Genomic DNA, 17,297 nt, shown 5'->3' with positions numbered 1-17,297 from the left:
CTTTGCAAAACATGACTTGGTACTTGGTGACAAAACCCTTGTTGGCAATCAGAGGTCAGACGTTTCTTGTAGTTGGCCACCAGGTTTGCACACATCTCAGGAGAGATTTTGTCCCACTCCTTTTTTGCAGATCCTCTCCAAGTCATTAAGGTTTCGAGGCTGACATTTGGTAACTCAAACCTTCAGCTCCCTCCACATATTTTTAATGGGGTTAAGGTCTGGAGACTGGCTAGGCCAGTCCATGACCTTAATGTGCTTCTTGAGCCACTCCTTTGTTGCCTTGGCCGTGTGTTTTGGGTCATTGTCATACTGGAATACCCATCCATTTTCAATGCCCTGGCTGAGGGAAGGAGGTTCTCGCCCAAGATTTGACGGAACATGGCCCCATCCATCATCCCTTTCATGCGGTGAAGTTGTCCTGTCCCCTTAGCAGAAAAAATGCCCCCAAGGCATAATGTTTCCACCTCCATGTTTGACGTGGGGATGGGGTTCTTTGGGTCATGGGCAGCATTCCTCCTCCAAACACGGCGAGTTGAGTTGATGCCAAAGAACTTGACTTTGGTCTCATTTGACCACAACACTCTCACCCAATTCTCCTCTGATTCATTCAGATGTTCATTAGCAAATATCAGACGGGCCTGTACATGTGCTTTCTTGAGCAGGGGGACCTTGCGGGCGCTGCAGGATTTCAGTCCTTCACGGTATAGTGTTACCAATTTGTTTTCTTGGTGACTCTGGTCCCAGCTGCCTTGAGATCATTGAAAACAGTCTCCTGTGTAGTTCTGGTCTGATTCTTCACCGTTCTCATGATTATTAAAACTGCACGAGGTGAGATCGTACTTGGAGCCCCAGACCGAGGGAGATTGACAGTTATTTTATGTTTCTTCCATTTGTGAATAATCACACCAACTGTTGTCATCCTCTCACCAAGCTGCTTGGTGATGGTCTTGCAGCCCATTCCAGCCTACAATCTTGTCCCTGACGTCCTTGGACAGCTCTTTGGTCTTGGCCATGGGGGAGAGATTGGAATCTGATTGATTGCTTCTGTGGACAGGTGTCTTTTATACAGGTAACAAGCTGAAATTAGGAGCACTCCCTTTAAGAGAGTGTTCGTAATCTCAGCTCATTACCTGTATAGAAGACACCTGGGAGACAGAAATCTTGATGATTTGATAGGGGATCAAATACTTATTTCACTCACTTTATACCTTGTGTGTAGGTAAAGCTGACCATACACATAACACATAGCTCTTTTCATGCTATTCAGTGCAAATGGATGGCGGTTGTATTTTTGGACAGCCATCAAAAGTTGGATGCACCCGATTGGATGCCATCGCTGATGGGCTGACAATTTTCCACCCAGCTCCTCCAATCTTTCAATCAAAAGATATCAGGCAAGAGGTGGCTGATGAGGCCATATTCTAACCAAATTTCAGATAGTTTATCAGAACTGGTCATTGGCGGCCACTTCATTGGGTGTGCAGGTGCGCCGCCCCCCTAATCCATGTGCCCGACCCCTAATCTACATTCAGGGCACCGGACCCATACATTTCAATGGGTTTTTTTTTTTTTTTTAAGCACAGGATTAGAGCTTGAGGTTCTAATTGGCTTCACAAAAGGGTTACCCAGTTGTGTGACATTAGCAAATTTAATATTCGCTAATGTCTTCTTGCTTCTCATCCTGGTCAATCAGGAAGCGGGTCCTGAGACCCGATTGGCCGGGAGTCTTAGGACTCCTGGCCAATCGGGTCTCAAGACCCACTTCCTGTTTGCCTGGGAGGAGGAGCAGCCTCCTAAGGTAAGGCCGGACTGATCGCTACCTTCCTGTCCGTCTTCCGTGTGTGTGTGGGGGGGGGGTGCCTTCCCTAAATATTGAGCACCAGCTGCCACTGCAACTGGCCATAATGGGAACAGTGTATTCCAGTTTGTCACAGGACCCCCTTCTGCTCTGTATTGGCCCAGCTCTATGGATAGAAGAGTAATACACGTTTCAGTTGCTGTTGTAACACTTAATCTCTCTGTTGCAGCGATGAGCACGAAGCGATCATCTAACGTGGCTGGCGGAACGCTGTGCAATAATCTTTCTGAGGAATTTGCTTGCGTCTTTGGAAAGTGAAGTTATGCAAACATAATCTTGAAAAGATTTGGATCAGATGTTTTTTATCATTGTACAGCATCATTATACAAAGGACTTCTTGGTTTTTCTCAAGATCTTTTTGCAAATCATACATTTTTTTTCTAAAGCTGTTCTGTACAACAGCAAACATTTCTCTTCCTTCCTCCTATTCTCTACAGGAATAAGAAGATTATTGTACTCGTTTTTCCTGGAACATTGGAACACCAGCTTAATCTAGTTCTCTTAAAACCAGCAAATGATCTGATTGGACTGAACCACTAAATTTGGCTGGCAACATTTTGTAAGTTGTGAAGGTCAAGTAACTGTAATTGGCTATAGTAAAACTGCAAGTCCCACCATACTTGGCCTGCCTGGGCATACTGGGATTGGAGGGTCATCACAGGTAGGTAGAGAGTTCTCAAGGATGGGCAGTAGGAGAAGGGAGAATCTACGGAAGTGCCCAGGCCATTGGCCATGATACTGTAATAGGTCTAACCTGCTGAATGTGGCTTGATGCACCTGATCCATAGTATATAGACAATCGATTCCCTCATCTTGGGTCATAGACAATTGGGTCATCTACCTTTCCTTAAAGTGTTTGCTGCCAACCACTCTTTCAGTTTTAGAGTCATTCATATCGCAGTTGGGTTTGATGGATGTTGTGACAAAAAAAAGATGTGTGCCTTGTTTATTCTGCATAAAGTTATAAAATAGCTGATCTTTATTGCACAGGTATGGTATCCGAAGCTTCTCTATGGTTTTCCAAATATAGATTTTATTTTGGTAAATGTATGGAGAAGAGACGTATCAATAGAAGAATACTATTCCCAGCCTGACCTTGGTCTTTAGGAATTGTCCTGCCCACCTACTGTAATGAGTTGATTGTTGGTAAGCCTTCAGCCTTATGACCAGAGCCTAGTCACTGAGGGACATTCAGTCTGCCTACTGACTCGAGAGCAAGCAGAGCAACTCCATGACCTCTAAGCTGACCACATAAGAATACGCCAGCACAGCTTCAGAAATAACATTTCTGGGGAAGAATTCATATTCCAGGAAGGCCATTGGAATTCTTTCTGGTCATACGTTGGGTAGGGCATGCACCTTATGTTGTGGTACTGCACTACATCTTCATAGTAGAGTATTCTTAAAATGGCTCAGAACAAATGCGTCTTCTCAAATGCTACTTATCTGGCTGTCTGTCAGTAGTTACCTAGAACAAGTATAGATTTAAAGGCTAACTCCACCAATTAGACCTTATTACATGTAAAAAATAAATCGCTCAAACGGTTTGTCCAAACCAGTTAGTCCTTCCGTGGGTTCTCTTCCCTCAGTGGGTGCCAGCCCCTCTAGGAGCATGTGTCATTCCATGGAACAATCACAATAGCAAAATTAGGGGGAGCACACCACATGGATCAACCACCTCTGCTGGTAAGCTAAATTGTAGTCTAAGATTAAGCCCAGTCAGGGTGAAACGTGTTAGTGAGGCATGGCCAAGATGCAGGGACTGTAGCTGAAGCCTTTGTTGGCATGTGGTCTGCACCCCTCTAATTTTGCTATTGTAGACCATGTTACACCCATATTTTGGATATAAGTGGACACCACCACCCTCCCCCTTCTCTGACAACATGTGGAAGGGGGGGCTCCTCTCCCCAGCAGCAGAAAAATTAAATTTTGAACTGTTGTGCAGGGCGCCACATTCACAGCTTCATTCACAGAGATATATAAATGAATGAACTACAAGTCCCCTTTTCCACTGCAGTGCTCAGTGGAACACAAGTGCAGTGGTTACAGTATTTGAATTCCATTGACACTTCCGCCAGCTCAGTAACAAAGTCGGTACAAGAAGTCTGCAAGGACCTCTGCTTTGCACTCTTGATCCACTGCAGGCTCATTTGCAGAAAAATAATAAATGCTTTTTTTTTTTTTTTTTTTTTTTTTTTTTTTTTTTTTGGAAGCATTTTTCTTTTGCACAAGGTGTACTTATTTTGAGCTTTTCTATGGCTTTCATTTGCTGCAAGTTTGTTCTAGGTTTTTGATGTATAAGTAGTACAGCCAGCACTGAACAAGCAGTTAACATTTTTTTTTGAAGGAGGTCTCTTTGGTCGCCCAAATATTCAACTAATGATAGGCTTATGTGTCTTTCTCAGTTATGAGAGTCGTCTTATTTCGTTACTACTGGGGAACATTGATCATCAGTATGCTCTTTTGCTACTCTTCTTGTGTAAGATATAAAATATATCACACTTTGACCAGGCTCTGTTCACTGGATTTGGGGCCCCTATAGACAAGTCTCATGATTTATGCCTCCCGGTTGCCGAAGAGTGATGGATCGGCCCCTAAAGAGCAAGTTCAGGAGCATTCTGGGGGCGGGGAAGGAGGGAGTTATTCACTTCTTACATATACCAACTTAAAATAGGTGCAAACCAGCTCTTTAACAATATTGTTTTTGCTTTTTTTACCACTTTTTTGCACTATAAGTTGTAATTAATGTAAAGGAATTGTGCTTTTTGCAGTTTAATCAGTTTGCAGTGTGTTATATATCCAGGGCTTGTCTCTTCATAGGGTTCCTGCTTCCAATGAAACTCCCAAAACCACTTACACGGTTAATACACATCAATGCTTTCTCTGCACTTCTGTTCCATTTGTTTTAAGTCCTTCACTCACACGGTGAATGGGTCTTAGCAAGACTGTTGTGTTTACGTGAAACAATTTATACAAGTGCTGTGCAGAATCAAGTAAGGCCGGTGTCCTAAATATTCATCGCCCAGAACCTTCTCTGCAGGGTTTACTGTAACACCAACGGAACTTCATATACGTGGTTCAAATGGAACCTAAGCCTGGAGCAAGTCATTGTACATATTATTTCTAAACACGTCGGTGTAGCACTTAACACTTGGGCCAAAGTTTGCTCGGCAAATATACAATCCGCAGCAACGCAATCGATTTGCTCATTTTTGCTAAGAGGATCACGGTTGTTAAACTGCATAAATGAGTGCCTTTAGAGGATGTCCACTATTTTTGTATCCTCCTTTTTTTTTTTTAAGATTCCCACAAATGTTTTTTAAAAATATTTTACATTTTATTAATGGCATTTATAGGAAAACGCCACACAATATTAATTTTTGACTAAACTAGCTATTTTCCTATCTGATCAGATCTTAGATCATAAAGACTGGCATCCATTGGTAATGCTATCCATGCACGCCAATAATTCTCTCCTATTGGAATCTCCCCTACTGGCTGTTTTATTCAAACAGATGCAGCGCCCATGGCTGTCTGAATACCTGACCAGTGACCACATCTGATTGGATGCAGTCACTGTTCAGCTGACAATTTTCTACATGGCTCCTTCCATTTTTCTATCAGTTTGTCGAGCCAGGTGGTGTCAAGGGGGGCCGCCCATGGTTCTAAATTCCTCCAATTCTGACATTTGAGCCACATGTGTCTGGCTTAAAGTGGGATTAAACACTGAATTTTATTCACTATTACAGCAGCTGACATCACTTACCTTGTGTTTCTGCATGCACGTTTTTGATGCATTCCGATGCATGTTTTATGCCTTTCTGGATGCATTCCAGATACTTTTTGTTCTTTTTTTTTTTTTTTTTTTTCCTTTGTGTTTTTCACTGTACTGGGGTCTAGTAGGTTTTTGATGCGTTTTACCATGTTCCAGTACAGTCTAGTTCAGGAAAAATGCAGCATGTTTTACTTTTTGGGTTTTTTTCTGGAAATTGAAAGCCCTGGAACTGACTGCACTGTTGTGAACGATGCTATTGGAAACCATATAACCTACTTCATGTGTTTTCGATGCAGAAAAAAAATGCACTGGACTGCATTTGGCGTGAACTGGCTCTTAAAGCAGTAGTAAAGTCCGCAATTTTTTTTTTTTTTCTTTTTGTGGCCCCCTACAGGTACCGTATTTAACGGCGTGTAACACACTTTTTTTTTCCCCCTGAAAATAGGGGGAAAAGCGCGGGTGCGTGTTATACGGCGACAGCGTACCTCGGAAGGGAAAGAGGGGGACGAGCACCGCCGGAAGCCACCGAGCCGTCATCTCCTCTCCACTCGGCTCTCACTCGACTCTAACTCGGCTCGCACGTCACACACACAGTCCCGCCTCTGCCACCGGCATTGGACCAGTATTCTGCCTGTCACAGGAGCTGGTCCAATGCTGATGGTGAGGGCGGGACTGTATGTGACTGCCGACTGAGAGCCGAGGAAACAGATGACGGCTCGGTGATTTCATATGAGATATGGTGAGCTGTATTGAGGGATCGGATGGGCGCAAAGCAGGCTGCAGATGGGCGCAGAACAGGCTGCAGATGGGTAAACAAAAAATTTTTTTTTTTTTTCCTGAAACTTCCCTCTTAAATTGGGGTGCGTGTTGTACGCCGATAAATACGGTATATGCCATAATATGTTAGTATGCCCTGCCTGTTAGCACATTATGGCAGACTGCACTGCCAAAGAAGCCCTGCAGTGTGATCCATCCGGTGGGTCCTGCCCCAGATCTCAGCCAACTGTCCTTGTGCTGTGTGTGGGAGTCACATCACCATGGCACAGATCAGGGACCATAAATGTACACTGAGCTTTGCATGTGCAAGTCAGTGTACATTACAGCTTTTATGATGGAAGATACTGATAGGGTCTCTTCTGTCAGAAATCCTGCCTGTCAGCAATTTTTCAAAACGTGGCTTTACTACTACTGCTTTAACAAATAAATCTAAAGTGCTCAAGTGACAGCTGCTGTAGCATACAAAACAAGTAATTAAAGTGTTAAATGATCTGCTAGGGTGACGCCAATTAAATCGGAGTCACTCCATGTGAAAAAAACGGCGCTAGCTATTTTAATGAGGCACAAATATTATTCTTAAATTGCCCTGTGTCTGTGGATATTTTAATAAATACATATGACTCATATAACAAATGTGCGATAAATACAATTCATGTGACAAGTCCAAAAAAAATTTGAAATATCTCTAAACAAAAAAGTGTCATTTACTAGAAATTTTCTAGTGGGTGGCACTTTTGTTTATAGAGGGATTTTGCATTCTTTTTTCACATGAATTGTATCATATGCTACATAGTTGCATAGTCAGTAAGGTTGAATAAAGAAACCAGTCCATCCAGTTCAACCTGAGTGAGTGGGTGTGTGTCTACAATTATCCCTACCCCTGTACATTGTTTCTTGCTAAGCTGCTTCTCTATTATATATTATTTATTTAAGGTACCCATATAGTGCTGTCAATTTACGCAGTGCTCCACACATACATCGCACACTCACATCGGTCCCTACCCTCAAGGAGCCCACAATCCAAGGTCCCCAACTCATATTCATACACTAGGGCCAATTTTGGACAGAAGCCAATTAACCTACCAGCATGTCTTTGGAGTGAACTGGAGTGAATACATTAATATGCATTTTAATAATATATCCCCATGCACAGGGCACTATAAGAATAATATTTGCGTCTCATTAAAATAGCTAGCGCTGTTTTTTCATGGAGTGACTCCGATTTAATTGTTGTCACCCTAGTGGATCATTTAACACTTTAATGTTTTAGGGTGGCCTCCATTGCCTTGAAGGGTTCAAGGGAGCCACCCTTCCACGTTCCTCTCTGCCAACTGTCCCTGCACTGTGTATGTCATACAAAGCCCCAGAGCTAGGGATGACGAGCTATGCCCCTACTCCACCCACCTCCAAGTTTAATCGTTTACCAGCAGCTCGATAATGCTCAGTTCCTTGCGGCAGGCTCCATTGTGTGCTCTTCCCGACCGGAAGTTCGGGGAAGCGATGCTGAAAGAGCAAGACACAGCTGCTGGGGTACATGTAAACTGTGAATGATCGGGCACCAATATAAATAAATTGTTTATTGCAGAATGTTTCATGAATTTTTTTTTTTTATCAGGATGAACTAATGAAACAAATCTGTGAGCATGTAATACTATTAGTGCTCTGTCCTAACTTCTGCTGCTTGAATGCGCTTGTTACTGTCTCTTTCTTGAATATCACACGTGGCAGCAAATCTAATTGTGTGGCAATTGTGTTTTTTTTTTTTCATAACTTCAGCATAAGATCATTATTGAGAAAGCTGTTGGTGGAATAGGATATCTCTCAAATGTTTTTGCACCTGTCGGTGAGACGAGGATATCTGAGAGCTCTTGATGTTTAACATGTAATACCAGCTTGGAGATGGATTACAGGTACATTCAAAGGGGGATTTCCAGGCTGACGTTACATTTTACACTCAGACAAAATAGCTACTAGTGACAGGAGATGGGGGGGGGGGGGGGTGTTGGGGGCTCGGTTTCTCTGTATAGGGGGCCAGGAAGCAGGCACATTTTTCTAGTTTTGTATAGAGTGGAGAAAGATTGGATGTATTACTACCCAAGGCTCTGTTAGGGCTCGCTCACATGTAACGTTGAGGGGTGGTAAAACCATGCAATCTGGTGCAGTGCGTTTTTTTGAAAAGTAGTGCATGCAAATGAATGGGCTGAAAAATCGCACCCCACTGAATTGCACAGCAATCGCACAGACTGCGATTCAGCTGTGAACCGGCCCTTAGGCCAGACCTGGCTTTGCAGTAACTGTAATGCACCCTCTGCGGTGTATTGTGTTCCATTCATTGATTGACACCCCGACACACTTTGCAAGCGCAGCTCAACCTACATGTGTTTTATTACACCACAGCGCACTGGACAACCTCCTCTGCATTGTGGTGAACTGATTTTGGGGGGGAAAGGGTGCATGTCCAATTTTTTTACATGGTGATGTTTGTTCAAAAAACATTTAAAATATACGGGCTTCCTTAACATAACGCACTGCAACACCCTGGAAAGGGGCCTTAAATGTTCAGCAAGTTTACAGTTTTAATACATAAAAAGTAAAGATTTTCATTTAAAGCGATCAGTAACTTGGCAACACATGTGGGACACTCGGTTTTAAACTCATCGACCCTGGATCTCATAGGCTTCATGTACACACAGCTTATTATGACCGCCGGACATGGAAAACGCAAACCGCTGCAAAATTGCATTGCAATTTTGCTGTGTTTTGCGGCCAGGGGTCAAAACGTTTCTCTCCTGAACGCAATTCTTCCGTTTTCAGGAGAAGGAGGTTGAAGCTCCACTAAATGCAGCAGCTCCTAAACTCTGCTAAAAGCCTATATGTACATTGACATAAACTTTTATGGAGTTGAGTTTAGGAGCTTTGGCACAAAAAAAAAAAAAAAACGCCAAAAGCTCCTAAACTCCAGTTTAAGGGCTGCGGTGTACATGAAGCCTTACTACTTGTAGACCTAAGAGACCAAGAGTCATCACTTCCCAAAAAGCCTTAGAACTTATTCATCCTATGAGGGTTGGAGTGTAAAAAGTGCAGCAAGAAAACCTAAAGCAGAATGCCAGATATAGATATTTTTACATAGTTACTTTGGACCAATGTAACTCTGCATATATACAGGGCCAGGACAAGGGGTAGGCAGGAGCACAGTGAGGATTTATTTGGGGGGTTGATGGGGGGGTTTGTGCTAGGAGGAATTTGTACTATTTTGGGGGGAGAGTTTTGGCTCGCTTAAGCGGACCTTCATTAATGTTTTGTGTTTTTTCCATCTATTAAATTTTCTGTCTTTGTTTTAACTTTGGATAGTGACATATTTTCTTTTCTGCCAGTAAAGTATACAGGCCACTTCCTGTTTCTTGTCTGGTAAAAAGCCTAGGCTTTCTCTCTCTCTCTCTCTCTCTCTCTCTCTCGCTCTCTCGCCAGTGAGAGTTGCAGAGCTGGAGGTGTGGCTCTGTGTAAATCCAGGAAGTGAACAGGCAGCAGCTTCAGCTGCCCACAGTTAAAATGGCTACAGCCAGACTCAGTGCAGGGAGATTTCTGCAGCATATTTGGCAAGTACAGAATCCCAGTATATATAAAATAATATGCAAAGTGGTTGGAGGGAAGCTTCAGAATGGCTAAGATGTTTTTATTACAAATTATGTGAGCAGACTGCAGTTCCTCTTTAGGAGAGGTAAGTGTAAAGATTTTTTTTTGAGTGGGAGAGGATTTTTGCTGACATGTAATACTTTATACATTTTTTAATGGGCGCTAGATGACTGTTCTAGTACTGCATAATACCATACCTGTGGGATCACTGTGGTAGGTGGAAAAAACTGTAGTAGGCACCACATCAGTCAGTGCTGATCGGATGCCCTGCTGCATTGTGAATACAGGAGTCGCCCACTTGGCGCGGGCACTGTTTAGAGAGCGCACTCTGATTGGATGAGGTGGGACGGTGAAGTGCCAATCTCCACCTTGCCTGATCAGAGAATGCAAAACATTCTGTAAATGGCACCATGCCAAGCAAGCAACCTCCTGTGTTCAAAATGCAGCACCTTGGCATCAGACCCAAGTGGAGATCACTTGAGTAGTGGGGACAACTACCATGTATCCAGCTTCCAGGTTTATGCCATAGGTATGGTATATACATGGTTTTATTGGTCCAAACAGGAGCAATGCAACTATGGATGAAATATCCATACCTGGAAGCCATTGCCCGGTTGCCCTTACACAAGGAATCTGCTTGGTGGGTGCAGCTGCTCTCTTTCCTTGCTAATTCATGGATCTGTCCTTTACACTGCCCCATGCCAAAGTAAAGTAACATTAGGGTGCATCTGTTTTACTAGTTATGGCTGCATTTAAAAAGCTTTTCAGCTGATGCCAAAACACAGTTGTGAATATTTCTAATAATTGTACTGATTTTAGGGAGTAGCTTGTTTTATATGGGAATGTAATGCTGTTTTTAAAGTGCTTTTGTTACTGTTGTAAAGTATATGGTTACACTGAAAGTACTGGTCAGGTCACATACATTGTAATAAACTCCCATGACCTTTGCTTATGTTTAAAAATCTATATTTTTAATGTGCCTTTAAATTGCTAAAAATGTTTCCAATAAATTGTTGATCTGAACTTTCTGTACAAATAAAAAGAATGATTTGCACTATTTTAATTCTGATTTTCTTGCATTCTTTGCTCTCTTCTGCAGGTAATATTTCTGTGTTGTAGTACATTTTTTATTGAAATCTTTTCTTTTTTTTTTTTATTTTTCTTTTTTAACAAGGAAAAGTGTTTACTTTGTCCTTTAAAGGAGAAGTACAGCCTGAGCTCGTTTGGCTGTACTTCTCCTATGGAGCACAGGAATACAGTTTGTTCTGCACTCCTGTGACCCGTTTTCAGCAGAGAGCGAGCTGAAGTTCACTCTCTGCTGACTTAACAGAAGTTAATCCAGGCACCGCGTCATCCCGACAAAGTCTGGATCTGCCAGATGCCTGGGCTGACACGCGGCTCAGCCTCTCAGCGATCTGCAGAGAGGCTGAGACAGCCGCTCCCCACCCCTCCACAGCTCAGCACTCCAATGAGCGAGGAGGAGGGGGGGAGCAAAGAGCTGCTGACTGACAGTTTCCAGCTCTCTGCTCATGGAGCTCTGAAAACCGAGCGATCAGCGGTGTTCAATCACTCGTTTCTCAGTGCAGAGGCGTCGGGGGACAGATGCAGCATCCACCAAGATAAGCAAGTATTTTTCCTAAGAAAAATAATATACACACACACACACTATAAGCGGTGTATAACACGCAGCCCAATTTAAGAGGGAAGTTTCAGGGAATTTTTTTTTTATTTTAAATAAACCACTTTGAAGCAAAGTAATGGTCAGTGAACATCAATACAGCCGGATCTGTGCCCATCTGCAGCCTTGCCGAAATATAGGCTGCCACTGAGGTAACGAGCGCTGCCGAAATAGAGCTGGATCTCCTGTTTACTCGGTTCGGCCTAACGCCCAGTCCCGCCCCTTTGGCCCGGATAATATGATGGCCATAACGCTGGGATTGTCCCCTCCTTCCCCTCGGTGGCAGCCTATATTGGCGTATAACACGCACACATGATTTTCCCCCTTTTTTAAGGGGGAAAAAAGTGCGTCTTATACGCCAATAAATATATATATATATATATATATGTGTATATATGTATGTGTGTGTGTGTGTGTGTGTATATAGTGCAAACTATGTACATGACTGTCTTGGCGGTTAATGGCTCTCCTTTCCTCACACAGACACAGCGAGGGAGGAAAGGACTGCCAATAGCCAACCAGCAAGTCTGTTCACATGTGATCAGCTGATCACATGGTAAAGAGCCGCTGTGATTGGCCCTTATCTGTGATCAGCTATGGACCGAAGTGGTTACCCCTCTGCACCATACCAATGCTGCACATTATAACAGTTACAAAGTGCTTGCTGCCCTATTTGTGTTGCTGACATCTCACATACTCACTGCAGTCAGCTGTTACCATGCCCTGCTCTGTTGCAGACAAAACAGTTACAAACCCTCCATGTGGTGTTGGCTTACCTCATCTCCCACTAACAGTGTTAGGGGTGTATCTTGTCATGTGATTTGAAACTGTCAAATCAAGAGACAAGCCGCAGCAACGTGAACTAGAGCTTAACTTTACTGTTTTTAGTAGCAGGCCATTATCTGCACCTTATTTTTGGCCGATGTATTGGCGCATCCCTACTTGCTTTTTATTTTTTTTAAAAATGTGTTTTTGCAGATTTATTCTTGCCTAGGTGGATGCAGCATCGGTCTGATTCTGCATCTGTCCCCTGCCGGCTCTAACACTGAGAACCGAGTGATCTTACACCACAGATCGCTCAGTTCTCAGGACTCCCCGAGCAGAGAGCTGCTGACTGTCAGTCACCGCTCTTTGCTCTGTCCCCTTCTCATTCACTGGAGCGCTGGGCTGTGGAGGAATGGGAGTGGCCAGCTCAGCCTCTCAGGGGCTCCTCGAGAGGCTGAGCCCGCTGCCGCTCCAGGCATGTGGGCAGATCTTGACCCCCCCCCCCCCCCCAGTGTCTCGATCTTGCCTGAGCCTGGACCGGCTCTGCATTGATCGCAGACTTCAGCCCGCTGTCTGCTGAAAATGGGTCACAGGAGTGCAAAACAAACTGCACTCCTGTGATCCACAGGGGAAGTACAGCCAAACGAGCTTTGGCTGTACTTCTCCTTTAACCACTTCTGCTCTGGAAGGTTTTACCCACTTCCTGACCAGGCCGTTTTTTGCAATACAGCACTGTGTTGCCTTATAAAAAAAAAAATAAAAAGCATAATATCACTAGAAAAAAAAGCCTTTGAAAATTTGTTTGCAATAACTCCATCAGTATCGCCAGCAAAGCAACTTCATTATTATCCCATTATAGAAGAAGAGAATGTGCGCTGCATTTAGGGCCAATTCACACCACATGCAGTCCAGTGTGTTTTTGTTTTTTTTGTTTGTTTGTTTTTTTCTGCATCAAAAATGCATGGAAAGTAGGTTATATGGTTTCCAATGGCATAGTTTACGCCAGTGCTTGCAGTTCCAGAAAAAAAAAGTAGAACATGCTGCATTTGTACTGTACTGGAACGCACCTAAATGCACCAAAAACGCACTGCAACATACTTGTCCTTATTTAAAAAAAGAGGGGGGAAAAAAAAGCACTGAACTGCATCAAAAGCGCACTGGAACACATAAAAAACGCACATGCAGAAAAGCACCTGAAACACATCCGGACTGCGTTTCTATGGTGTGAACTGGCCCTTAGAGATTTCATAATTTGCCGCGTCACGAATGTTAATTCTCCATTACAAACGCTAGTTTACAAGACCGACCGCTTCTGGCTCGTCCTTGTTTCCGAGCATGCGTGTTTGTACTTTGGACTTTTGTACACACGATCGGAAAATCCGACAACACGCATTTGTTGATGGAAAATTTGAAAACCTGCTTGCCAACATTTGTTGGCGGAAAGTCCGACAACAATTGTCCGATGGAGCGTCCAAACGGTCGGATTTCCCGACAACAGCCTGACATCGAACATTTCCCATCGGAAAGTCCGATCGATCATGTGTGTGGGGCTTTACTGTGCATTGTTGGGCTCTGGAATGTCCTCCCACACTACCACAAGTTATTTCAAGAATGCATGCCTCATGGATTCTCAATGTTTGTTATGTGATAGTTAGGATGTGAGCAAGCCAAACTGAAAAAGCTTGTTAGTCACAGTATCGATAACATAGCGATAATGATATTTAATCTGATGTTTCGTTGTATTAATCGGAAACCTAATTTTCACTTCAGTTTGAAACTGAAACAAGCAAGGGGGAGGATATGAGAGCAGTCATCAGGGGATTTTTATGCAGAACAAGATCTATTTAAAAATAAACTTCGTGGAAAGTCTGAAGTACGTGTGCTCTCAATCATTCAGACAAATGCCAAGAATTAAAATGGTTGTAAATCTCTGGATTGAGGAAGGTACACAATATAAAGCACCAAGGCTCCATGCACACCAGCGTTTCTTAAAAGCGCAAAAAATGCTGGATTAAAAACACTGATAATAGCGTTTTTGTGCTGGCTTCTAGTCGCGTTTTAGAAGCTTTTTTGAGAATTAGAATTTTTTACAGTAATTTTTTTTTTTTTTTTTTTTTAAGATTTCAGCATTTCAGAAAATTCCAAACATTATCTCGAAACCTATACAATGCAATCAGTTCCCTTCCTCTCCTCTCCAATAGGATGGACTTGTGTCTTTTTTCAACCTCACCAACTATGTAACTATAAATGACCACAACATACAGGGATATACAATGTAATACTGACATATAATCACACACGTAGGTTGGACTTCTCTTTTTTTTTTTCAACCTCGCCTACTATGTAACTAATACCGAAATAAAGGGAGGGGGGGCGGCAACCACACAAAAAGAGAAAAGAGCGAAAAAAGAAAAAGGGAAATTTTTATTTAAAAAAAAATAAAAAAAATATTCCAAAAGAAGAAAAAAGGGGGAGGTTGGGGGGGACCTACGTCAAATTTAAATATAAACGGGGAGGTACAGAAACTATATGGTTAATCAATATTAATTAATAAGTCATAGTCTGATTTACCATCCAGGTATGATATTTCATTATATATTTTAATTTCCTTAAAGCGGAGTTCCACCCAAAAATGGAACTTCCTCTTTTCGGATTCCTCCCCCCTCCGGTGTCACATTTGGCACCTTTCAGGGGGGAGCAGATACCTGTCTAATCGAGGTATTTGCCCCCATTTCCGGGCATAGATTGCCGCAGAATCCGCGGCTATCTATGCCACATTGTAGCTGCTGACTTTAATTTTTTTTTTTTTTTTTTTTCGGTGGGACTCCGTTTTACATTCAAACCATTTTGCCCATGTCTTAATATATTTCCTGGTCCGCCCTTTTATTTCTACAGGTTATTTCTTCCATTTAGACAGTACATAAACAAAAAAAAAATGCTAAAAAAACTGTTTGGTAGCCTTTCCTTTCTGCCAGGGAAACGCTTCCAAAAACTCTACAAAACAATTTTTTTTTTCTGCTCCTAGACCAGCCTTTTTCAACCAGGGTGCCTTGGCAAAATGCCTAAAAATTGCACAAATTGCCCCAAAATTGTCAACAAGCCTGCGAGTGGATCAAGCCTGCCTTTTTGATACACAAAGTCACAGGATTTTGTTGTGTATGTTTGTGACCTTGGGCAGTGTGTGGGCAGACACCGGCATCCTAACAATCAAAGATGTCATTGGTTGGTAAGGAGGAGGTTGAGGATCGCTCCTCTTTGCCAGCACTGGGTTCACATTAGAGAAATGCTGGAATACCAGTCTGTACCAGTGTCCAAAGGTGGAGGAATAAATCCCCTCTAATGCCGGAGGGCCCATGTGTGTGGATGCTGTTGCCATTATGGAAAACTTTCAGCGCTGTCGCACTTTGAATGACAATTGCGCGGTCATGCAACACTGTACCCAAACTAAATTTTTATCATTTTCTTCCCACAAAAAGAGCTTTCTTTTGGTGGTATTTGATCACCGCTGCGGTTTTACATTTTTGTATGTAAATGAAAAAAGACCGTTAATTAAAAAAAAAAAAAAAAAAAGGCACTGATAGGCGGCACTAATGAGGAGTTACTGACAGGCATTACTGATTGGCACTTTGATGGGGCACTGACAGGCATTACTGATGGGGCACTGGCACTTTTTTGGGCACTGATGTGGGCACTGATCGGCACTGTTGTGGGCACTGACAGGCATTTATTATGGGGACAGGCTGGCAGGTGTTTGGCACTGATGGGCACCTTTTGATGGGGGCTGTGCTTATAATCAATGTGCTGATTATCAGCACAGACCCCCCCCCCGACAGGGAGAGCCGCCGATTGAGCACTTCCTAGTTACATACTGTGATTGGTCACAGCTGATCATGTGGTAAGAAGCCTCTGTCAGAGGCTTCATAACACGATCAGAGTTGCGGTGTGCCGGTTGTATTATCCTGATCGCGTCATATGACGTCCATTCAGGATATCACAACCACTTTGCCGCTGTCTTTCTGCTATATGGCGGGCAGCAATTGGTTAAAGGGTGCCTTGATTTAAAAAAAAAAAAAAAAAATTGATAAACACCGTCCTAGATGCTAACGCTCAAAAAATGCTAATAGCCAAAAGTAGTGTGCATGGACACTAAGGCCCCTTTCACACTGGGGCGGTTTGCAGGCATTATTGCGCTAAAAATACCGCCTGCAAACCGCCCCAAAACAGCCTCCGCTGTTTGTTCAGTGTGAAAGCCCGAGGGCTTTCACACTGAAGCGGTGCGCTGGCAGGAGAAGAAAAAAATCTCCTGTCAGCCGCATCTTTGGAGCGGTGAAGGAGCGATGTATTCACCGCTCCTAAACCGCTCTTGCCCATTGAAGGCTATAGCCGCGCTGTACGAGTGGTTTTGACCCTTTTTCGGCCGCCAGCGGGGGGTTAAAACCGCACCGCTAGCGGCCGAATACCGCGGTAAAACAGCGCTAAAAATAGCGCTGTTTTACCGCCGACGCCCCCTACCGCCCCAGTGTGAAAGGGGCCTAAGGATAACACTATTTAGCTTCTAGGAGCAGAAAAAGAAAAATGCTAATAACCGCTTCTAGGAGCTTCAAAAAACGCTAGTGTGCATGAAGCCTTAGTGTGATTTCTGTCGTCTGTCTCCTTCCTCTGTTTGCATGAGTCACTTCTGACAGTTTATGTTGACTCCAAGAGATCCAGCAGGACAGGGAGTGGTGCTCCAGCACACAGCCTGTGATTGACATCCTCCAGCTGTGGATGTTTCCCTATGAGACTGTGTAGAGGGGGTGTGTCCATTCCCT

The 17,297-nt window shown here is 43.3% G+C and overlaps 1 protein-coding gene across 1 annotated transcript in view; it reads left to right on the top strand.

Moving 5' to 3' along the window:
- TMEM123 (transmembrane protein 123) overlaps positions 1-11,106 on the top strand; it is an 87,041-nt gene extending 75,935 nt beyond the window's left edge. Inside the window, exon 5 of the mRNA XM_073613074.1 lies at positions 2,028-11,106. Coding sequence (XP_073469175.1) covers positions 2,028-2,052 — 25 coding nt within the window. The 3' untranslated portion in view covers positions 2,053-11,106. The remainder of the gene's footprint in view (positions 1-2,027) is intronic.
- Positions 11,107-17,297: the final 6,191 nt, after the last annotated feature.

The sequence above is a fragment of the Aquarana catesbeiana genome, linkage group LG02, assembly GCF_042186555.1.
Source record: "Aquarana catesbeiana isolate 2022-GZ linkage group LG02, ASM4218655v1, whole genome shotgun sequence".
Classification (NCBI taxonomy): domain Eukaryota; kingdom Metazoa; phylum Chordata; class Amphibia; order Anura; family Ranidae; genus Aquarana; species Aquarana catesbeiana.
Note: the sequence above shows the minus strand (reverse complement) of the source record. Positions and strands in the feature narration are given on the sequence as shown.